This window comes from Ostrea edulis, chromosome 8 (genome assembly GCF_947568905.1).
Source record: "Ostrea edulis chromosome 8, xbOstEdul1.1, whole genome shotgun sequence".
NCBI lineage: Eukaryota > Metazoa > Mollusca > Bivalvia > Ostreida > Ostreidae > Ostrea > Ostrea edulis.
In genome coordinates this window covers 36,077,828-36,102,380 of record NC_079171.1, presented here as the reverse complement: position 1 = coordinate 36,102,380, position 24,553 = coordinate 36,077,828, and the positions used below count along the sequence as shown (strand labels likewise).

Sequence of the window (24,553 nt, the reverse complement as noted above, 5' to 3'; positions counted from 1 at the left end):
CAAGATAATGAATATTTCGTTAGTGCAAATCTTGTAAAAAGAAGCCCCCAAAAATTGTGTACGAAATAAGCCACCTTCCCCTAATAATCCATATATTTGGCGGAAGAACCATGTAAATGAAATCAAATGTGAAGGAAAGTCATGCACATTAAATAAACCTCCAAATATTATACTTTGTCTGGACTGATGTCTCCATTTGTTACTCGTAATTCACGCTTTTACATGTATTAAACGTTATCCTTGCAAACGGTCATTAGGTGTTTCTTCTCGGAGAATCATTGTTTATGTCAACTGAGACCAGTGATGATATTGCATTATCGCTAAATAGCTAAACCCATTTTTTATAAAGAGTTGCAAGGGTTATGCAGTTTTTTCGAGATTTCATATGTACGAAGTAAAGATTAAAACCACGCCGGAATTGACAATTACGATCGTCTGTATTCGTTCATTAATGGATAATATTGTGGAGCAATGAAATAAGAACAAAGGTGTAAACTGAACACTTCAACTCCACGTAAACGAAGTACCTATGCCGTAGGTTATACAATTTATCAATGTGCATATTAATTTGCATATTCTTATCGACTTTTAAATACACACATCATTTTATTATACTTAATTTCGGCTGAAAGTTTGCGCATTTTAAGATAATAGAATTCAAGTGAACGTATTTCATTAATCGCATTTTGGGTGAAACTGTAGCTGCATGTCATATCTATTTCAAAATTACTGTAGTGTAGAAATTCGAATGAGAAAGAAAGATATCTTAAATCAAAAGCTATCTTCCACGAAAATGTATCCCTCTTGAATAAATACATCCATACATACATGTACATATTTATATAATGTTAGTCTAAAAAATAAAATTTAATCAAATGTAATACGATGATGAGTTCTTATGTATTGCATTTTATGCAAACGTTTCGATTTTCTGTAAACAGTTACCAATCAGATTGTAACAATCACAAACATAAAAATCATCTAAAATTTCAAAAGTTAGCTGAGCAGAATGTATGACTACCTCGATGCTGTAGTGAAGATCTATAGTCCTGCGGACGAAGTGTTCTTCCTCAGACACGACTTTCACAGCAATACGAAATGGTCCACACACAACACTTTTTCCGGGATCTGCCCAATATTTTCCATCCTAAACGAATACAAAGTATATCAAAAGGTGAAGATAACGAACAGTGATCTATCTTTATAAGAGACACAAAGGTGGGATCAGGTGCCTAGAAGGGGCAGGCATCCCCTGTCTGTCGTGAGACCTATATCTTTATCTGAAAAAAACGGAGTAATCCGTAATCAGAATTGATATGTAAAGAAAGGTGTACAATTTGGTATGAAACACATCAGACAGTACTTGACGTAATGAAAAGTTGTATTGGCAAACTATATCATAATGATGTGTATTTGTGAAATGCTGATATTAAATGAGACTGTTGAAACCGTTGTAATAGCAACTTGTTTGTCAGTAGCATGTTCTTTATATAACATATCTAACATCTGTGACCACTTTACAACATCACAATGTTTTATATAAAACACAACTTGTCTGTGCGACCACTGCACATACACATGTAGGGCTTAGAGCGGTGTGACCGGTCGACAGGATGATTACTTCTCCTAGGTACCTGATCCCACCTCTGGTATATCGAGGGAACCGTGTTTTCCCAACTCTCTATTTTATATTGCTTATAAGAATTATGAGATCAATCACTATTCGTTATCTTCACCTTTCATTACAATGATTGTTTTGATGTTGTCCGCCACACTCAACAATTTTCCAGGTATCTGGTGGCGCCCAGTTTTTGTTGGTGGAAAAAAGAACCCAGATACAACGTACCTGGGAAGAGAACACAGATCTTCCGAAAGTAAACTGGGAAACTTTCTCATTTACCGGCGCGAGAGGGATTCGAACCCGCGCCGACCACAGGTGAGAGTCCATGTGATTTTGAGTGCGAGGCTCTAAGCACTGGGTCCACGGAGGCCCTTTCATTACAATGTTTTATATTTATATGTAACACATCTTACCTGTGTATCTGTGTGACTACTGTTCAACATTACAATCGTTCTACATTCCTCCTGTTGTAGAAGTCTACAGAAATCAATCATGGTACGTACTTGGGGCATCTCCGTCACTATGTAAGCATACCTTCGTCTATAGTTCTGTCAAAAAAAGATTATTTTGATATAATGAGGCAACTTTTTCAAAACATTGCATATTTTTAAAACGGGTAACAAGTCGAACACAACACTGCATTGTCGCTAGCAATGTATATATGTTGTATATTTAGTTGTTTTGAGTGAGTTACAAAAGATATTTTCTGTGTATAATGTTGATGGGTGAATTCCGGTAAATATTTGCTGTGTATTATATTAATGGGTAAAAATCGGTAAAAATTTGTTGTATATTATGTTGTTAAATGAATACCGGTAATTATTTGTTGTATTATATTTAGGGGTGAATACCGGTAAAAATTTATTGTGTATAATGTTGGTGAGTGAATACCGGTAAATGTTTGTATAATGTTGATGGGTGAATACCGGTAAATATGTGTTGTGTATTATGTTGTTGAGCGAACACCGGTAAATATTTGTTGTGTATAATGTTGGTGAGTGAATTCCGGTAAATATTTGTTGCGTATAATGTTGGTGAGTGAATACCGGTAAATATTTGTTGTGTATTATGTTGATAGTGAATACCGGTATATGTATATAGATGATGTGAATATTACTGATGAGTGCATACCGGTAAACAAATTGCGTTGTCGAGTACATACCGGCAAATAAATTGCGTTGTTAAGTACATACCGGTAAAGAAATAGTGTTGTTGAGTACATACCGGTGAAGAAATAGGGTTGTTGAGTACATACCGGTGAAGAAATAGGGTTGTTGAGTACATATCGGTAAATAAATAGTGTTGTTGAGTACATACCGGTAAATAAAAAGTGTTGTTGAGTACATACCGGTACACTTGTAAATAAATAGCGTTTAGTACATACCGGTAAATAAATAGCGTTGTTAAGTACATACCGGTAAATATATTGCGTTTTTAAGTACATACCAGTGAATACATTGCGTTGTTAAGTACATACCGGTAAATATATTGCGTTTTTAAGTACATACCGGTGAATACATTGCGTTGTTAAGTACATACCGGTAAATAAATAGCGTTGTTAAGTACATACCGGTAAATATATTGCGTTGTTAAGTACATACCGGTAAATAAATAGCGTTGTTAAGTACATACCGGTAAATATATTGCGTTGTTAAGTACATACCGGTAAATATATTGCGTTGATGTAGTCGTTACATCCCTGAACACTCGACCACAAAAATACTCGACAGGAATCATCTGTAAAAGAAAAATGATTACATAGAAAGCCACAGTATACATACATCTCTACAAGGCAATTTTTCTACATACAAAGGCACATTATACATACATCTGTGTGAGGCAGTTTATTACATACAAAGGCACATTATACATACATCTGTGTAAGGCAAATTATTACATACAAAGGCACATTATACATACATCTGTGTAAGGCAATTTATTACATACAAAGGCACATTATACATACATCTGTGTGAGGCAGTTTATTACATACAAAGGCACATTATACATACATCTGTGTGAGGCAGTTTATTACATACAAAGGCACATTATACATACATCTGTGTGAGGCAATTTATTACATACAAAGGCACATTATACATATACATAAAGTTTCAAAAACAAACTATAAGTTAGAACGTCTGGCAATAACTTAGAATGTAAAGAAAGATAATCCAATACGTCAAAAAATAATTAAGATCGTTAAAATTTAACATAGAACGTGAAAAGATGCCTGTTGTCTTAAACGTCAAATGATAGCATAAAGCGTTAAGACTATAACTTACAATATTAACTTAGAACGTGAAAAGATAACCTAAAACATAGAATAATAACTTAAAGCGTAAGAAATATAACTTAGGACGTTAAAAAAACAAAGGTAAAATAGATCATCAAAAATATACGATAGAACATGAAATCAAAACCAAAGAACGTAGAAAGTCAAACTATAGTGTGGAGTGTAAACCATAACTAAGACTATGTATAGAAGACTAAAATTCTCCGTCCTCTGCAGCCGCCGATATTAACACCGGTCCGAAGTGTTACTCAACAAGACATATTATTCTGAGGAATCATGACAAGTCTAATATGATGTTCAGAGAATTGCTCATAGAAACACAAAAGACAAACAAATAGATAGTACAAATTATTTTCGATGGAACGTTCTCAATTTGAAATGTTATTTTAAGGGTACTTACGAGCAATTATCTTCGTTCTATTTTTCGGTTGGTTCTCTGGCAGGTGCGCGCTTTCATCCCTCTCGGCATATTGAGAAAGCGACTTTATTTTCTATTAAAACAATTTTATCTCTATATGTATGTTGGTCAGCAAATGGGGGGTGGGGGTTGCACAGCATAAAATTAAAGGGTCAAGGATCTGTAACGTGTACTTACTAGGAATTGCTGTTCTAGTTTTCGAATCGTAGAACCTTTCGGTATCTCCATCATTTGCGTGAAGTATTGTCTAAATTTGGACGATTTCACGACGCAGTTTGACAATATGAGTGCCTCTAATAAACATTCATGAATAAACCGGTATTGCTCCTAAAACAAAATAAAATATAATCAGTGTTACAAGATACTACAAACCGGTATTGGTTCTAAAACAGACGATGTTTGATATTGCAGTGCTATGGATATTCAATGTTATTATTTACTGTATTATTTAAAGTTGTTGATAATCAATATATGTAATTTAAACACAAATCCAAATCGTAACCGACAGGAGAGTAAACTACAGAAAAGACGTGTCATGAAATAGGATTTTCTTTGTTGCTTTGCAATTCTGGAAGACATTTTACAAAAGGTTTTGCAGCTGAAGATCAAAAGTACTTTTTTTTTAATTCAATTAATGTTCCATTCTTTTAAAGTGTAAATTCGTGGCATATCTAAAGAATAACATACGGTAATTCCAAAAGAAACTATTTTCAAATTATTTTAACGGAAACGGAAATATGATGGACGTATTCGAGTACTGTTCTTAAGTAGTCATAAGGCCTTTTGTGTAATGGACCCCTGAAAAATTGTGAAATACTACATTTCACCACTACATTCCCCCGTCTACTTTCTACAATTCGCTCTCTGGATCTTGCTCTCTCTTCTTTCTTTTTTTGGTAGAAATTTGTCATGCGTCATCTGATATTTTATACAATGGCTCTGACGTATTAAGGTACATAATTAAATAAGATAATGTAGTGGTATCGGATCATAAATTAAGAGATATTTATGTTTTCAATTTTCTCTAAGAAAAAGATTGAGAGTAAAACATTTGAATTGGCCCCAAGAGGTATAACAACTTCACGATGTCATGCAAACTTACGATACCTCGTTACTTTCGCCAGTAACGACCCATTCACAATATATTTTATTCTTTATTCCCTCTATGATTTTCTTGTAATAGAAAGAAATCAGTATTTTTAGATAAAGGAATGAAGTTGTATTTTACTACATCGTTAATTCCGAGAAATGGTCTTTGATAATCCAAACTCCCAAGACCTCATTCTAACAAATATCGAAGATTTATGGGACTTAGGAGCCATATTTCCCATAACTGAAGAAAATATGCATATGCAACACATATCATGTAGTTTGCCTGAATGGTGATAAGAATCCATGGTTGAAATGTTTCCAGATTTCGCTTCTTCCTCTGTAGTTGTGTAAATATTTGTTAACTCTTTACAATGTATTCAGATATTGAATTCTCAAACAGGAAGTAACCCGATTTCCGTCATGTACTTCCTCCCAGCATATTGGATATATAATGAAATGAATATTCATTTGCTTTAAAACACTTCGTTCTTAAAGGTGCAATTGTTGTGTTTGTCACATAACCTATGTCGATACAAATACAAAGATACTATCGATGTAAAAAGCTAGAAATTAAGCTACACTTATACCCAGAATAGTTACGAGAAGCGTGTTGTGTAGGTTGACGCCTAGGGATATTGATACCCTATATGTTTCATGCACAATGTGATACAATGAAGAGTTGGGTTAAGACACTCACTGGAGTTTGCACCATGTTGATCCGCTGTTCCCTCATGGTCTTCACACAGTCGAATATGTTCACTTTTTGTTCTTTTTCAGCTCTCTCGCACAAGCAATGCACAGCAATGAATGTCCCTGACCTGCCTACGCCGGCGCTGCAACGCAAGAGCATTGTCATAGTAATACACGTGACGGACCTCAAATAGAAAAACAAAAACAACAATATCTTGATATATTTATTTTAGATATTTAAGGTGTAAAAGGAAAGTTCATAAATAAGAAGTGGATGATGATGATGACGTAATGCTGACACGCGCTGCAGTACACCACTGTATTTTGAAAATGTAAAACATTATATTGAAAAGTTACTTTTTCATTGATAATTTTAATGTTTTATATAGCCATTTTGACGATTTACTATGCTACATTAAGACTTAATTGTATTCAACATAAGAAAATAATGTAATCGTATCATTAGCACTGTGCTTTAGATTACAAATTATGAACGTCACACGATTATTTTCTTTTCAAATACCTGCAGTGAACTAGTAGAGGCGAGTCATCTTGGATTGATCGGATCTTATGTAGAAATTCTACAAGAGGCGTGACGTATCTGGGAACGCCCTTATCAGGCCACGTGGTAAATTGACAGTGGGTAACCTCAAGCTCGTCTGAATCCTAAACATTATAGAGGAGGTATGGAATAATATATACTCAACGTTTTAATGCAAAAGTGAGATAGGAAGCAGTAATCAATCTCATACATCATATACAGATTACTTGGTCAAGCAAGAACCCCTCAAAAATCAAGAGGTGGGGTCAAGTGCGTTTGAGAAGAAATCACCTCCGGTTGTAGAAGTTTATATAGGTCTGACCGATCGCCAGGGGGTGCTTACTCCTTCTATGTACCCGATTCCACCTCTCGTATATCCAGAGGTTCGTGTTTTCCCAATTGTTAATTTTGTATTCTTTATGCGAGTTATGAGATTGATCTCTATTCTAAATCTTCATATTTTCATTACGTATCTAATAATTTATCGTTTGTCCTGTGTTTCGATAAAAATGGTACATATAAATGATTTAAAGTATTTTTCAAGCACCAACTCTGATCCCCAATTAGCTGTATCACAGGAGCACGCCAACACTCCCAGTATTTTTTTTCAAATAATGCAGAGTGGTATACGCACATAGTGTTGGAGTTGTTATTCTAACTGTGTTGTAGTGAACAGTTAAATTCGGTTTTGGGTATCCGTGTTGCACATTATGTTTTAACCAAAATATCCGGACGCAAATGGACACAACTCCATATTGGTGACCCTTATCATGAAAATATACACCACGGAAGGCAAGCATATTGAATTAAGAGCAATGCCCTTTTCATGATTTTGGAAGCATTTGCGTTTAAAGTGAGATGAATTAATATTGTATTTAACAAGTTGAAATAAAGGATATCATTGCATGCCATTGCACAAACCTTATAAAGAGTTAGATAAGTTATGATGAAATCTGCAAACTCCTCTTTTCTTTTGAATTTAACCCTGATTCCTGCGTTTTCATATTCGTTTTTGTCCGTCGGCCAGTAGGAGAGACACTTGTTCACCTATGCAGACGAGAAACAAAGTAAAAAAAAATATCCATACAACCAGTAAAGAAACTCAGTATGTCATAGTTCTGTATGAGGGTAGTGTATGTGTTCTCTGTTTTACACGTGTCGATGATATTCTTCAAATTACACCATCCAACCAGCTAATTAAAAAGGAAATTACTGAATTTTCACTCAGTGTAGCCTGCAAACGGCATTATTTGGTGGGGGCATAAGTTAAAAGGGAAATTACTGAATTTTCACCCAGTGTAATCTATTTCATTTCGTGAACTACATGTAAAATACTCGCATGTTACTTTTACAAATCAAAGCCCTGTGCTCTATAGTAAATAAAAACAACATAAAAAATAATATCTTAGTATGTCACCATGCATTACAGGTGATCATGGAGAGTAATTATTATTTCATTCTTTTATCAATAATGAGTAACTGCCTGCAAGAGATCAGATTTCATTTGCAAAAGAAAAAAGAAAACCACAGACAGAACACATTCTGGACAGTGCTACAATTATGCATAGAATAAAGTAAGTTCTGTCTCCAGTTTTTCATTGTTTTTATTCAAATTTTCCCACCTGCAAATGTGAATCCCAATAATAACATATCGCGGCTTGAGATACAAACATCAAAATAAGGAATCAACGCCATCGAGGACTAAGACTTATAAATTAGAATATTCCAAACCACAAACCTCATCCCAAACCAAGTCTTTCATTGCAAATGCTTTGAGTTATATTCAATTGATGGCGATATCATTAACATTCCTAATGTTTTTAAGAGATTTGCTCTACCTAAAAATATGCTTCTTCGAAATGTGTACTTGATCTCCATATTAATATACATACACCGCATTCAATCAGTTTTGTCACCATGACGATCACTGAGCATTTTGTCTGCCACACCATTCTCCAGAAATCATTCACCGTGCTCTCTGTTGGTCCTGCGTACGGGTAACACATGTAAAGTACACGTAAGCTACATCTATAATGCAACAAACACGGTTATAATGGGCTTATGTATCATGGATGAATGTCTATTGTTTGATTGATTGATGTTTTCTGCCACATTCAACATTTTTTCAGTTATCTGGTGGCACCCAGTTTTTATTGGTGGAAGAAAGAACCAAAATACAATATACCTGGGAAGAGACCACCGACCTTCCGAAAATAAACTGGGAAACTTTCTCACTTAACGGCGCGAGCGAGTATTAATGTCTATGATGAAACAAACAATATACATGTACAGTAAATCACAGTTATAATGAAATACTGATTTTGATTGATTATGATTGATTACGTTTTACGCCGGTTTGTTTTGTTGTTTTTTTTTTTGCAATATTTCAGCCATTTTACAGCGGTTAACTAATTGAAATATATTTAGTTGTGGGTGTTTGAGTTTCCCTGACGGCCCCCAATGAGTCTACTCTTTTTCGAAAATCGGGGAAACGATCTTTTGCGTGACAAGGGGGTTGTGATCCTTGACATGAGACACCCTTTAACGTCCCATCCGACGAACATTAATGAAATACTGCACATGTATATACCAAAAACAGACATAACAGTTATAATGAAATACTGTATATACCGAAACAGACATAACAGTTATAATGAAATACTGTATATACCGAAACAGACATCACGGTTATAATTAAATAATGTCAATACCGAAATAAATAATATACAGTAAATTACAATTGTTGTTGAATCCATGTCAGCACTGAACACGCTTATAACAAAGACGATTCTTATAGGTTGTAACGGTCACCTGAGTGTGTGCATTTTTAATCTTTAGAAATACTTGTTTTACCCCTATTTTACCCCTATACTTTTCATACTTCTCCGTTTTTATACCGAGTGAAGCTCGGACGGGCCGAAGGCCCGTCCGCGAAGCAAGGCTCTAAAGGTAACACGTATGTAAAAGAAAAAAAGTCAAAATCAGCAAAAGAAAAAGAGACAATCTCTATATACGTTCACTGAAATTTTCGTGATCCATATGGGCGCCGCCATTTATTTTTTTCATTACCTGCTTCAACAGTTATTCGTGTTTTATTTTGAATGCCAATAATAGAAGACTCTGACGTGCAATTCGTAATTTAAACTCTCAGTTTGTTCAAAGTGAATAGTATAATTATCATTGTAACAGGTTTTAGCAAATAATTACATATAAAACCGTAATACGACTAAATAGATGAACGAGTTCATGAGTTTCTTTGAATAAGAATATACGATAAAATATTACGGTTACTTTTTTACCAATTTTAATTGATTGGTTAATTTTGTTTAGTTTTAACGGCCTTTTTCATTGCATACGGAATGTATTATTGTTGTTTATAATTGTTTGCTTTGAAAAAGAGAAAAAGGTCGAGGCTAAATGTGACGTCACAATGCAGTTTACGTTGCCTTGCGTTATATTTCCCGTGTTCAATGAATAGGCGGATCCTGTAAAACTGTTGTCCCCATATAAACTTCTTTAATATTGAGATGTTACTGGGTGTTTAGCGCAACGAAAATTTCATTAAAAATATATTTTTTTTAAATGAATCATAATCTACCGTACTTAACGGAATTATAATTACCACTTGGGACAGTCTGATTAAAATCAGACCCCATACTCATTATCATATCGTTTGGTGTATATATGAGTATGGGGTCTGATTTTAATCAGACTGCACTTGGAACACTCCAATGACCATTACATGCTTCGCTCGGTTCAACGGTCACACCGTATACATATTAGTTTGTACTACATATGTAGATGGACGATGAAAGATATTGGTAAAAGTACACCACTCTAGGGTCTGGACCCTCAATCCCGATCTCATGAATTTCACAGGTCAATCCCGATCTCATGAATTCCACAGGTCAATCCCGATCTCATGAATTTCACAGGTCAATCCCGATCTCATGAATTTCACAGGTCAATCCCGATCTCATGAATTTCACAGGTCAATGCTAATTACTGTAAAAGTGGTTATTTACGCTGGGGGTTAATTACGCGTATTTCAAAGTCCAACATTACGCGAGGGGAAAATACGTGGTAACTGAATATAATATAGTATATCAAATATTTATGACGCGTGGGGGAAATTTACGCCCTTATTACGTCATCGCGTAAATAATATAGGGTTATTGAACTTATATAGGTGAATATTGGCACGAGTTAGCTGAAAAAATGCACGAGCTTGCGAGTGCATTTTGACAGGCAACGAGTGTCAATATTCACCAATAGAAGTTCAACAAACCCTTTTATTATAGAGCTAAAGTATTTAGTTGTTAAATTATATCCCTTTTCACTTAAAATACTCCAAAATACACAAGAATTCACCAATATTAGCATCTAAGGTGAAGGTGGGCAATATCAGCATGCATTTCTTAACTGTTCAATATTAAACCTGTCATTAATGCATGAAGCAAACTGATTTTGTGAATGGGGACATCATAGTTTACGTACAGCAAAACATTTTGTTTAAATAAATGAATATAATATCAAATACCGGCTCTGTCAGATTCGGAGGACCGTCGTCTGCCATTTTGGCTTGTTTACGTCGTTACGGTAACATCAATATTGAACGCTCATACTCGGGATGTTTAGGGCGCACACAATTTACGCAATGCAAAGTTAGCGTTTAATAAATTCTCAGGATAACATTCTCTAGATTTTACGCAGATTTTATAATAGACTATTTATTAGCTATATACAGTGTAATAATCAATTTTACAGTATAACATTTTGACCCCTTGAGTAGTAAAGACTATTTTCTAAGATATAATGCATTTTATTGTACGACGAACTTGCTCCACCCTAGTGCAGGAACTTGAACCCCGGGGTCGTGAATTTCACAGTTTTGGTAAATTACTCGTGTGTTATTATATACAGAAATCGTATCTATAGTAACTACTGCTGTGGTATAATTACTCTACAAAAACAACATAATCAAATGTCATGTTATATTAGTCCATTCAGTTACTTATTCTTTAGCTGTTTTAACTACATAGTGCTATAGATTATGCCAGGTTTCAATTTGTTATTTTAAATTTATAATGACGACGTTATGCGACATTTTCATGCCTGAATAAGCCGAAATGAAATGAGAGAAAAAAAAGGTACGGTCAAAAATAAAAATGATACATTCGCAATGATATATACGTACATGTATCGCATGCTATTAACTTTGACTTTTATCGTTGCTTTAGATATATAGTATTTCACATTGTAATCCATGAAATTTTTTTTAAATATATAAACTGAGAAAGTGAATTCTTGTCTTACCTTGTGCAGCAATGTACCTTTTTTCCTTTGCAAACCCCTGTATAATAAAGTACAATGTATTGGAAGTTTTGGGCATGATATTATCGTAACTGAAAAATTGGTTGTAGATCCTTGCTAACAAAAACAAACTTACTTTACCTCTTCAAATCAAGGTTACATTACCAGATACGTTGTATATCAGAAAAACATACGTTACATTTCAGTATTTTTTAATCTATATTAAAAACGAAAAGAGTTTATTTAAGCTATTTTTAAATCATTTAACTAATATTATCCTTACATTTATGAAGTTTGCATTTATATAGTTGGTCATCTTCTCGTTCCCCTCCACTGCCAGCACAACACGTGAGTGGTCATCTAAACAGCAAGTAACATTCATGTACTAATGTCAGGGGGTAGAATTTCAATTAAAATTCCATCGCTGTCATTTGTATAATCATTCATATTTATGAGAATATCATACCTACATGCATATATATTTTTGTATCTGTTTTTACTGATGTTTTCTTCTTTGACGGCCTCTGTGTGTGGCGCTATTTGTCCAACAGGAAGTCGCTGAAATATCAAACACTCCTACTTTTCAACATACTGTAAATTCCTAAATATTTGCGAGGAATTATCGCGTAATTTCGCTATAAGTATTACTCGCGAAATAAAATGACTTGCTCTTATCTTTATTTTGCTAAGATATGTGTGAATGTAACTATGCTTAATCAACAAAGCACTCGCGAAATTATGTCATCGCGATTTGACGTCTATGAATGATTTCGCGACATTAAGTACTCGCTAAAATAAAAAATCTACATTAATTATAGCAAGATTATTTTCAATTCAAATCTTTTCATGTGCATATTTGACTTAAGAATACGTTGTGGTGTTTGTCAAGAATTTGAAACTCGGCGGTATGTCCTTAAATATTCTATACTATCATCCATGTATTTGTTAGCAGTACATACATTTACTAAAATCGACGGAAACTAATCATTATACAGAAATTCGTGTTTTTAAAGAAATCGATGATTTTGTAGAATTTTATTATTTTACAAAAACTGATTATTTCACGTTTTGTATGAAATATATGCTTCTTGAATGCTTTCGTACGATCGTTAGATTCCCAGCTATTCAAACATAGGTTTCCATATTTACAACATCAGCCTCCTTAAAGTAAACTTTTATCAAATATCATCTACCTTGTGTTCCTTTTCAAAAGCGCCACCTGTTGCTAACATTCTCGCCACATATTGGTTTAACTCCCTCACAGTGACGTCACCACCTGCTAGCAAAACGTTGTCATAACCTGAAATAGCCTATCACAATTAATTATAGATAGGTTAAATGCTGTCAATAATGCTATATTACTGAAAGCTGTGACCCATTACCTTCTTGTAGGCCTGTCTACGAACAATCTCCAAACGTTTCAAATATATTGTAGGCTTCGGAACTCTGTATGTTTTACATTAAAGTTGTGCAGTTGTAAGCAGAACATTTTGTAACTAGGGCTATTTTCATTGAGCAGACAACAGTTCTCATAGAAGACATTGTAACTTAATGTAGTTAAAGAATATATCGTAACTAAAATTAGTATTTTCGAACAGAATGGATTTTCACTAAAAGTAGTCGTTTGAAATAGATTGTACAAAAGAAGCCTCTTGAAACAGATTTGTTACGAGATCTCTTCTAATGGTGCAAATTGTAAGTAGAAATGGTCTATTGGGAAAACGTGAAGATGACAAAAAGTGATCAATCTCATAACTCCTATAAGTCATACAAAGTGAACAGTAGGGCAAACACGGACTCCTGGACATACCAGAGGTGGGATCAGGTGTCTAAAGGGAGTAAACATCCCCGGTCGACCGGTCACACCCTCCTAGAACCATATATCTCGATCCAGTAAACGGAGTAATCTGTAGTCAAAATCAGTGTGTAAAGAACGACCTTAATGGGTGCATGCATGAAGTATGCTAGATAGCATTTACCCAATGATAGGTTGTGTTGGTAAATTAAATCGTTGTAATGACCATCAAATTTGAGAAATGCTGACTTTAGATGAAACTAATGAAACCCCTGTAATACGAACTTGTTTATCAGTAACCTGTCTCAATTTAAAAACTGACCATACGCAGAACAACCTCTTATGTACTGAATCAGTTGATAATGGAATGTCGTTACATAGATATTGGAAGGTTGACGATTGAGAAGCTCGAGTCATCTCGTTTGAGCTGTTAGTGCGCCGTTACACATTGTAACAAGAATTCTAAGCCAAAAAGTGGTAACTAAAAATTTTATATTAATAGAATATATTCTAACGAGAACTCTTTTACTGGAACATGTTTTGATAGGAGCATATTTTAACTAGGACTGTAACTAGGTCTATAGAAACATACAGCATTGAACTGTCACTGATTTCATTTAACAGATGGCAATTAGAACTGATCTGTTATAACTACAATTAGTGTTTTTGAACATATTGTTACAGTAGTTATAACTGTTCCAATAGAACAAATTGTAACAAGCAATTATCTAATAAAAGAGAGTTTGATGAGAAGAGTTATAATGGAACGTTGTAATTAGAAATGATATTTTTGAACAGATTGTGGATAAAAGTGTTGTGGTGGACATATTCCAACTAGACATAATTATACTGATTAGAAACATATTGTAACTAACACTACTCAAGGAACAAATTGTGACTAAAAATGTTCCAGAGAAGCATATCGTAAACAATAACACACTGCATTCTTTGTTTACAAAACAAATAATAAACTCTCTTAATTGAACTTCCGTGATAATATATTACCTTAATATTTTTGTGAGCCCTTTCAAATACATTACACAGTATATTTTGATCAGTAAAAATGAAAAAAACAAAATTTTGCAAAAAATCGTTAGTCAGTCACTTTAAATGATAGGTGAAGATAACGAACAGTGATCAATCTCATAACTCCTATAAGCAATGCAAAATAGATAGTTGGGCAAACACGGACCCCTGGATACACGAGAGGTGGGATCAGGTGCCTAGGAGGAGTAAGCATACCTTATCGACTGGTCACAACCGCTGTGAGACCTATATCCTTATCAGGTAAACGGAGTTATTCGTAGTCAAAATCAGTGTGCCAAGAACGATCTAACAATCGGTAAGAAACATGTCAGACAGCATTTGACCCAATGATAGGTTGTATTGGCAAACTAGATCGTTAAATCGAATTTTAGGTTGAATACACCTCTCTGACGTGTCTTATACCGATTCTCAGGCCGGTTGTTTGGTATTTTTTACATAATAATTTCGGACTGTCCTGTTTGCCTGGTCGATATGGGGCTCATGGCGGTTGCAACCGGTCAACAGGGGATTCTTACTTTTCCTGGGCACCTGATTCAACATCTGGGGATCCGTTAGTGCCCTGCTCTTAATTTTGTATTCGCTATATAAGATTTACGATATTTTTCACTACTGTTTGTAATTTTCAGATTACACTAGCTTGTGCACTGTTTGATTAAACTTGGCTTCAGATCAACGGATCGCGTTGACGCCTCGTGAAAAATATTGCGGTGTGAAGCGGTGCAGATCATACCCCCAGGAATTTTAAAAAATGAAACAAAATACATGTATTACCTTACAGTTACGCAATCAAGAATGTATAGAACAATGGCTTGAATACCCTTTGAAAGTAGATGTTCTATAGTTACAGGAGTCGACATTGAAAACATTTTTCACCTTTAACTGGAATTCTTATTTAAATAGTGTAGCTGACTGTAGGAGCGGATCAGTGGTTAGGGTGTGTGATTCACGACCGTAGGATTGTAGGTTCTAGTCTGCTCTGTCACAGTAGGTGTGGCACGATAAAGATTTCTCCCTGCTCAATGGCCATAAGCGGCGAGCATAGGCCTAAATTTTGCAGCCCTTCACCGGCAGTGGTGACGTCTCCATATGAGTGAAATATTCTCGAGTGGGACATTAAACAATATTCAATCAATCAATCTTGGCCGCATCAATCAAATACGTAAAAAAAAAAAGGTAATGACTAAGAACGTCACAGGTCTTTCTATAAGTAGAACTGTTACGGCCATTCATAGGTCTACATTATATTGTACTTTACCACAAGTGGTGACCGCCCCTCGCCAAACCTCGAAGTGACATAGAACAAAATAGGATGTTTTGTATAAGTTCTACAATCTAATTTCTGTGCAGTCCAAACAGCTGGCTCCACACAGGTATTTTGGAAACAAACTGTGAACATGATTAACAATATTCCTTATTGGTTGTATATTTATTTTAGTATCAATGAAATAAAATATTGTAAAACGAGAATTTGACGCTCTATTAAATTGAGAGCAAGTGACCTTTTGCGCTAAAGATTACAAGTGCGCCAATGATTTTCCATTTTAAAGTGGGTTTTTTTTTTTCTTTCTATTTTTCAAAAAGTTGCAGGTTATTCTGTTAATGACTGCTCTACCGGACGCGTTCACTCCGTAATGTCGGAATATCCTATACACACACTGATAACGGTGCACAGGGACTGTTTAACATTTGAATGTTGCTTAATAAACAAAACTATAACAAATTCACGGAGGTGTCATTGACACCCAGAGACTTTCTCCACAATGTGTCATTCACTTTAACGTAACTTGAAGCGTTTTGGTTGTCCACACCGACAATGCGTGTAGATGTATTGATATCACCTCTGTAATTTTATATGTACTCCACACAGAACATTGTTTAAAACAAATAACGAGTGCACAATCATTTATTCGACCATATTTATATACCATCATAGCATACAGATAAACATATTGTCACTTTCAAAAAGTCTGCAATAGAATTCTAAGTTAATTACAGACGGAGATACACAGCGTCTAATAGGTCCAGTCTGTCTTTGATTTCGCTCGAACAGGCCATTTGGTAGGGACTGGCTTCAGGACGGAGAGCTACTGAGATTACGTTGGACTGGCCAAGGAAAAAAATATAGCATGGGTCAAATCACAAACTCTGCGGTAAACGTATTTTTACCGGCGTGCTGTTTGAAATTGATTTGCGCCCATCTGTTGCGTTTGAGCTAAATTACGTATGCGCCAAATTTCCTCCATTTACGATAATCACCATGGCTTACATTGGAAGAATACTTTTCTCTCTGTTTGTATGTCTGTCTGTCAGTGAGTCTCGATTGAAACAATACGATACATTGCAAGGAAGTGATGTCATTTCATCTTTGAAATAACCTCGTTTATTCATTTAATTTCACAACACAAATCACATTTATTTTCTTCCCGTTATTGATAAGCACATGGTGGACATTAATGGTCATTTGAGTACCGGATTCACACCACGCAAAACTCAATAAGATGTGATATCTGTCCAAGCTCCGAGAACTGGCGCGGCTACTTAATGTTATTCATTAAATCAAGACCAATCATCCCCGTGGGAATTCGGGTTACAATATGTCTTCCGTATCCTTTGCTTGTCGAACAAGGCGAATAAATAAGCCAACCTAAGCTCAAAGGCCATAAACGCCGAGCATAGGCTTAAATTTTGCAACCCGGCAATGGCGACGTCTCGATATGAGTGGGGAAAAAACTTTTGAGTTAAACAATATACAATCAATCAAGACCGGTCAACAGGGGTGCTTACTCCTCTTAGGTACCTGCTCTTTCCTCTGGTGTGTTTAGGAGTCCTTGGTATTAATCCCATTAGGACAGTTCTAGTTGATGATAGCTACCATTTACATAAATACAACTTCCTGATACACCTCCCTTACAAAATAAAATATGAAGGATGGTTATACAGTCTACTTCGGATGTAATGAAATCCACGGGAGCGACCTGAATTGTTAATTATATCCAAAGTTCAATATAACCAATGCTGAACTACGCAAGTATTGCTCATGGGGAGTTTATTTTAACTTCAGTATAACAGATATTTCAATATAACCGACTTCAATATAAGTGGAGTGGACTGTATATATGATAGACAGACAGATGGATAGAAAGATTTGGATATTCTAATTTTAGCATTTACACCCATAACGACAGTGGATAAACCACATAGCTAAATGATTTTTAAAGTTCAAATATGTTTGATTTCATTCATACATCTGGGGGCTGAACCTAATAATAATAATTTCATAATAGCTCAATATAGGCAGTTTTCCTTGGATGACTGTATATTTTTTACGTCCGGCTTGAGATTGTTTTCTCTCACTCATATGGGTTACAATAGGCCCCCAGTTCCCCTTGCTTGTCGTAAGAGGCGATTAAATGGAGGGGGTGTTTGTTTGGCTTTTTATATATATATATATATATATATATATATATATATATATATATATATATATATATGTTTGGTCAGCTGTGTTTTCTAACATCAATATTCGCGAAATTAATCCTTCTGATGAGACCGTAAAAACTGAGGTCCCATATCACAGCAGGTGTGACACGATAAGGATCCCTCCCTGTTTAATGGCCGTAAGCGCCGAGCATAAGTCTAAATTATGCAGCCCTTCACCGGAAATGGTGAGGTCTCCATATGAGTGAAAGGTTCTCGAGAGGGACGTTAAACAATATATTATCGCAAAATTAGATTTCTATTGCATTTCCAAATTACTTATTTGCTCAGTTATGAATGTATAGAAAACTCCTATAGAGAACATTGAAAAATGTTGATTCTGTACCCCTAACAAATATCGGTCATCCATAAGCTATCAAATAAATGTAAGATGAGACTACAAAAGCTATTGTTTATTAAAAGTGAAAATCTTACATGACAAACACTAATATGTATGCAAGCGTGTGTTAACACCCGTTTTCTTAAAACTCATTCAAAAACAATATCACAAAAAAATATGAAACATAACTGGAAACAATCTGCAGTATATTGTAACATTTCCGAGCAAACACCGAAACAAATTAAATCATGTGTTACTAGTTCCTCTTTATCAATGCAAAATGGCAAGATATTAAAACAAAATTATATATGCGCAAACTTGATACACTGTATAACACACGTTGTCACAAACAATATGGCAATTCCGATTCTTTTGATTTCATGCACACACGTTATAAATATAAATAAATAATCATTATGGGGTTTCATGTAAAACTTCGAACAAAAAAAATCCCAGCAGCTATTCATTTGTACACGGTCAATTCTTTGAAAGTAAAAAAAAGAACAAATAACAAGTTAAACTACACTTCTTATCTAGATAAGCTTGACGTCACTAGCGTAGATTAGATGGTCCGAGTATAAGGCACAGACAGGATGATATTCATAGTGAAATAACTTTGCCAGTGTACATGATGCCTGTTTTACAAAACGTATCTCTATTTTTGTTGACGTTTAATTTTCACTATACTCCTTGAAATCACAAATTTCAGTCAATATAGCCTAGTCCGGACATCTCCATAGAATGTACGGTAAAAACAAAACTTAAAGAGAGGAAACTAAGGAATACAAAGCACGAATTAAAAGCTGCAGAGTTTAAAACCAGCGAAAATAAAATCATGGCACGTGACCCTATCAAGATGTTAATTGCACAATGTTGTCCTTGATGCTGAAAAAATGTGTATAGGTGGTGGCGAGTCTTTGGATTTCGGGTATGGTCCAGCATTAAGGATAGTCTGTTACTTTTATAATCGTATCTCGTGACTGGCGTCCATGACCTTTAAACTTCCTGTAAAATATTACAAAGCCACCTTAATTCAAAACTGTGAAATAAAACACCGACTGTGTGAAATTGGTCATAGGATCGCTAAAAGGTCAAATAATAGAATATTAATCCACACCATTTCTGCTTTATAAACATATATAGTAAGAATATTATACATTGTATATATATATTTCAAAACAATTACCACACAGCTAGGTATTCGTAATTTTCTTTGTGTAATTAGACATATAAACGTTATTAAGGATATAGCTACATTTCTTCAGAATGGAGGTTATAGTGACGTCACAAAGAAGAAAGATACACCGGTAAAATACGGAGAGACAGAATTACAGGTATACATGCTGAGCTTGCTCCGCGTCGTAAATTCATGAAAAATAGATATGTTGTCTTCAAAGCTTATTCAGAATGTATTCATATGGAAATAAACAAGCAGTAAGTTATTTAGAAAGCTAATGAAAAGGGGGGCCACTGTTGGCGTTTATCAACACGATGGAGAGAGAGAGAGAGAGAGAGAGAGAGAGAGACTAACTAGCTTACAGTATGTTATAGTTTAAGCAGTTTTTATAGAGTTCCTTTAAGCACTAAGCTAAGATATCCTTCGTTATCACTAGAACTAGTGTATTGGTGTGTTTTAGATTCCGTTCTACTAGTATACATGTATACACTGGCGCGGATCCAGGAAAACACTGTGGGACTTCATTGGTATTTCGTCTCAAGTAAGAGTTCTGCTTCCCTCAATCAAATATCATTTCCATGATACTCAATATTACATATCGCAAATTAATTTGCTTATTTGCATTGTTTATGTACAATATGTACAACTTATAAACTCTGGATCCGCGCCTTTCTGTGTATTTTGCTCACCCCTAGAGAACAACCATATGCAACCCTCTCCCTCTTCTCGCATTAATCACAGCTAGTAATTACAATTATGACAACTTTAATAATAAATCATTATCTTGCATTTATTGTTAAGAAAAATAAATCAATCGAGCACTATTAAACACGTACAACGACAAACACTTATACGCTCTTTGTTACATCGTCTTCGTCTAACCAAATACAAATAGATGTGTAATTAACTATTAATTAATTAATTAATATAAAACCTTCCAACACGGAGGGAAAATATCGATATTTAAGTGTGGTTTGTTAATTTCCGTCAGTTTTGTTTGGGTTTTTTTTTTTTTATTATCTTTTTTTCATTTGTTTTTTAATTCTTTTTTTTTCTTTACTTATTTTATTTGTTTGTTTGCATGACATATGTCTCTAACACACATTGACAACAAATTAAAGTATATTAATGCAAACATCAATCAATCAATCTTCAATACAATAATGTACCTTTCATAAACATAGAATTAATGTAATAAAAAAAAGGAATACTAAAATAAATCAGACATTTCCTTAAAACACTCTCTGCACCCATAACAAAAACATGCCACCAAAGTTTAAAGCTATATGCTAAAACAACGTCAACATTGCGCATGCTTACCTTTGCCGGAAAAAGAACTTCCACCCATCCGGTATTCATCATTCCCTTCTTCAAAGGAAGAAACCACACGTATTTGAATTAGAAACCGGAAATTTATTAACCCTTTACATCCTTTTTAATTAATTAGCATATCTAAAATTGGTATGATTTACAACGAAAAATCATTAAGCTGAATTGATCATATGATGATATCAAGTCTTTGAAATATTACATTTTTCCGTGGCAGAGCTATTTTTTACGTCACCAAGCAACACAGGTCTACATATACAATTAGTCATCTATTGAGACGGTTCTCTGTTAGAAACACCATTTACACAATCTATTAAATATTAAATTCTACTAAAACACCAACCACGCCCATTCAGTCATGTTATGACGTGCTTCTACTACATATGAAACGTAGTATAGGCATCGTTGTCTTCAAGTCAAAATATTTAGAGTAAAGCCACACAAAGGTTACCAGCGACAAGACAGATATATTATCATTATATAACGCTTCTAGCCGCAGTTATCGGCCCTTTCCTAGCAAGCTCGTAATAACCTTCACAATCACTAAAAAAGGAGAATTCGTTCTTTTTTTAATTCTTGTTATGAATATACAAGTATATATATACACATGTATATTGAATTTAATGGAATGTTTTTCGATCAAAACAGCTATATATGTGGAATGTACAATGTAATATGCAAGCGGTCATGATGAAATTTGATATTTAAATTATTTTAGGTTTTCTGGTAGAAATGAATTTCAAGATCCTCCACACTAAGTCTACATATTTAATCCCAGATGTAGGAGTTATCGGACTTTGTGGATGGCTATAGGAGATTTTATGGAAGTAAAATATTCAAGTCTGTAAAATACGTAACAAATTTAACATACTAAACATGTGTGCTGAGAAAAGGGTCTAAACATTGATCTAATTGTGCCCCTGTGTCAGATACAACAGTACGGTGCGTGAAGAGCTTGCTGGGGGTGGCCCGAAAACATGGCGCCAGAGAACAACTACACACTGCAGTCAGACGGTCTCACCTTCCTCTCCGTACGGATAGCTAATTTCACTGCGCCTGGTATCTTCTGTTTATAATGACACGTACATAAACATTAAGAACCTTCATCACATTCATATTCAACAAAGATCAAATGTCATATTCCAGAGCAGCATTTAATCCATTGCCGAGTAGTGTAACTCGAATTTGTTATACGTCTATTTGTTCTAATTCTAGGAATTGTTTAAATGGTTCAGATGATATAAGTATAACCAATAGCATGGATGGATGATTACAAAAATGTTAAATCCAGAACCTTCTCCGCAGTGTACAAAAATGAAGAGCACTTTTCTTGTGAACTTTCAAATGTTACAATGCAGGGGAGGATTTTAACATGGGGGGGGGGGGGGGGTATACGTGAAATTAACTTGGATGTGATGTTAAACAATATCTAAGTAAACACTCACCGATGTACTGGTTCCCCCGGAACTGACTCCCGTGCATACTACCGTGCATACTGCCGTGCATACTTCCGTGCATGCTTCCGTTGTAGGAACTCATTTTCTCAAATTGACCCGAGGGTAGTCTTTCGTCATCAAACGTCCAGCCTGGCAAAAAAAATAAAAATTAAAATGCATGTAGAAATTTTACACAGCCTGACAGAACAGGATAAAGTATCAAACATGTGTAGACAATATATTTCTCGTAAGGCTTGTGGAGATCGTTTTATCTGAATTCTCTTGATCGACGACTGGGCGAATTTAAAATGGAGCGACACCCACTTGAAGAGTGTAGAAGGGTCTAACACTTCCCAGTGACGTAGCTACCATGTATGCTTGTATGTTAAAGCATCCACCCCTCCCCTCCAAAAAAGGAAAATGGGTAAAGAAAAAATGAGAGAGAGAATGAGAGATCCGGATTTTAAAAATAATCTTATCAATATTAGTGTCACATTTAGTATATTCTCGATTATTTCCGGTGATAAAACCAGATGACAAATACGTCGCTGTTAAAGTACTGAACAAAATATTTTGTTCTTTAAGATATTAAAGTATGTACGTAAATTCACTTTCGGAGACTCCATCTTACACGATTAAATTGCCAATAGTCGCGGAGCTTTGCCCCTGGGCCCCCACCAGGCCTAGGCACTGCCACGGACCCGCTGGGAGCCTCAAAGCGGTCACAGACCATCTGCGTTCAGAAAAGCATCCATATAAGTTTTGCCCAGCTACGCCACTGGATCCCAGCTGAGAATTGTTTCCCCTCGGTAGGATTTCACTATCCCACACTCATACTGATGAAAACTTATGTTAATCTTATACACTATATTAACTGAAATGTGAAATTTTAAACCTAGACAGCTCTACATTTCTCCAATCTTTACTCTCTCTATGTCATTTTTTTTCCAGACGCACACGTGTAACAAAATATGGATGAGTTAAACGATGAATCTTTCATTTATGAAAAATCATTTCCACCTTACCGTTTTGTTCCTGGAAAGCTTTTATCGCTAACGATTTTTCTAAACGCCTCCTGAAACGAAGTCAATACCACTGTAAAACACACGACTGTGAGAACTTGATTGTAAAAAATCTCAACTATTGCAAAGAATTTAAAATTACGTCAACATTATCTTTAATTCAATTTAAACATGTATTGAGAACCTCAAGAGGATAGGACAACGGGCACAACCTATGTAGGCCCTCTCCAAAATACAAAGGTCAAATACAAATATAAGATTGATAACTTTCATGGAATCGTTGTAAGAAAACATAGTAATACACTTGCGAAGCTTACCAGCAAGTTTTACTATACTAGTATAGCACAGTATCGCTAGGGCGCATTTTAACATGTGTCATTGATATAGAGCTCACGGCGGGTGTGACCGGTCGACAGGGGATGCTTACTCCTACTAGACACGTGATCCCACCTCTTCTATGTCTAGGATTCGTTTTTTGTTTTTTTTGCCCAACTTTTTATTTTGCATTGCTTGTGGGAGTTATGAGATTGATCACTGTTCGTTATCTTCACCTTTCACTGTGGTACAAAAAATAAGGTTACAATGTTTGCTTACCTTGATCGTAACTGCTGTGTACATAATACACATACTATAATGATAATCAGCAGGAAACCTCCCCCCGCAGACAGGCCAACAATCAGAGGTAAATTGTCGTTGTCGGTCGACACTAACCTTTGGCTGCCTGTTGAAATTTACAATTTGAATTTAATGATAACAATTATGTCGATACTTTATGGAATAAACATAGATTTAAAAAAAAAAGATATCACCAAAGAAAATTTGTATCTTTATGCAAAGAATGTGAATGAAATGCGTTTCATGAAATTTTCATTAAAAAACTTTACTCACAAAATTAGTATTAAAGGATTAGTTTCTCAGTACGTATATGTACTCTGTCTTGACAAAAACTCATCAATCCT

At 35.0% G+C, this 24,553-nt stretch overlaps 1 protein-coding gene across 10 annotated transcripts in view; it reads right to left on the bottom strand.

Moving 5' to 3' along the window:
- Nucleotides 1-24,553, bottom strand: part of LOC125662582 (multiple epidermal growth factor-like domains protein 6) — a 50,735-nt gene that overhangs the window by 11,012 nt on the left and 15,170 nt on the right. For 3 of the 10 annotated variants that reach the window (XR_008797552.1, XM_056145966.1, XM_056145968.1), the window contains exons 5-21: nucleotides 24,189-24,315; nucleotides 23,598-23,647; nucleotides 22,582-22,722; nucleotides 22,158-22,202; nucleotides 13,165-13,271; nucleotides 12,442-12,529; nucleotides 12,255-12,331; nucleotides 11,975-12,011; nucleotides 8,551-8,645; nucleotides 7,580-7,705; nucleotides 6,641-6,783; nucleotides 6,125-6,260; nucleotides 4,513-4,662; nucleotides 4,318-4,408; nucleotides 3,285-3,358; nucleotides 2,035-2,169; nucleotides 1,022-1,147 (exon numbers count right to left, since the gene is read on the bottom strand). Coding sequence is in view for 8 of the 10 variants with exons in the window: in XM_056145966.1 (XP_056001941.1) it covers nucleotides 1,022-1,147; nucleotides 2,035-2,169; nucleotides 3,285-3,358; nucleotides 4,318-4,408; nucleotides 4,513-4,662; nucleotides 6,125-6,260; nucleotides 6,641-6,783; nucleotides 7,580-7,705; nucleotides 8,551-8,645; nucleotides 11,975-12,011; nucleotides 12,255-12,331; nucleotides 12,442-12,529; nucleotides 13,165-13,271; nucleotides 22,158-22,202; nucleotides 22,582-22,722; nucleotides 23,598-23,647; nucleotides 24,189-24,315 (1,748 nt within the window). In the remaining 2 variants the exon portion in view is untranslated. Of the gene's footprint in view, nucleotides 1-1,021; nucleotides 1,148-2,034; nucleotides 2,170-3,284; nucleotides 3,359-4,317; nucleotides 4,409-4,512; nucleotides 4,663-6,124; nucleotides 6,261-6,640; nucleotides 6,784-7,579; nucleotides 7,706-8,550; nucleotides 8,646-11,974; nucleotides 12,012-12,254; nucleotides 12,332-12,437; nucleotides 12,530-13,164; nucleotides 13,272-18,688; nucleotides 19,636-20,496; nucleotides 20,549-21,127; nucleotides 21,176-22,157; nucleotides 22,203-22,581; nucleotides 22,723-23,597; nucleotides 23,648-24,188; nucleotides 24,316-24,553 lie in introns of those variants that run through there. The other 7 variants (XM_056145969.1, XM_056145970.1, XR_008797553.1 and 4 more) reach the window with 6 other exon arrangements.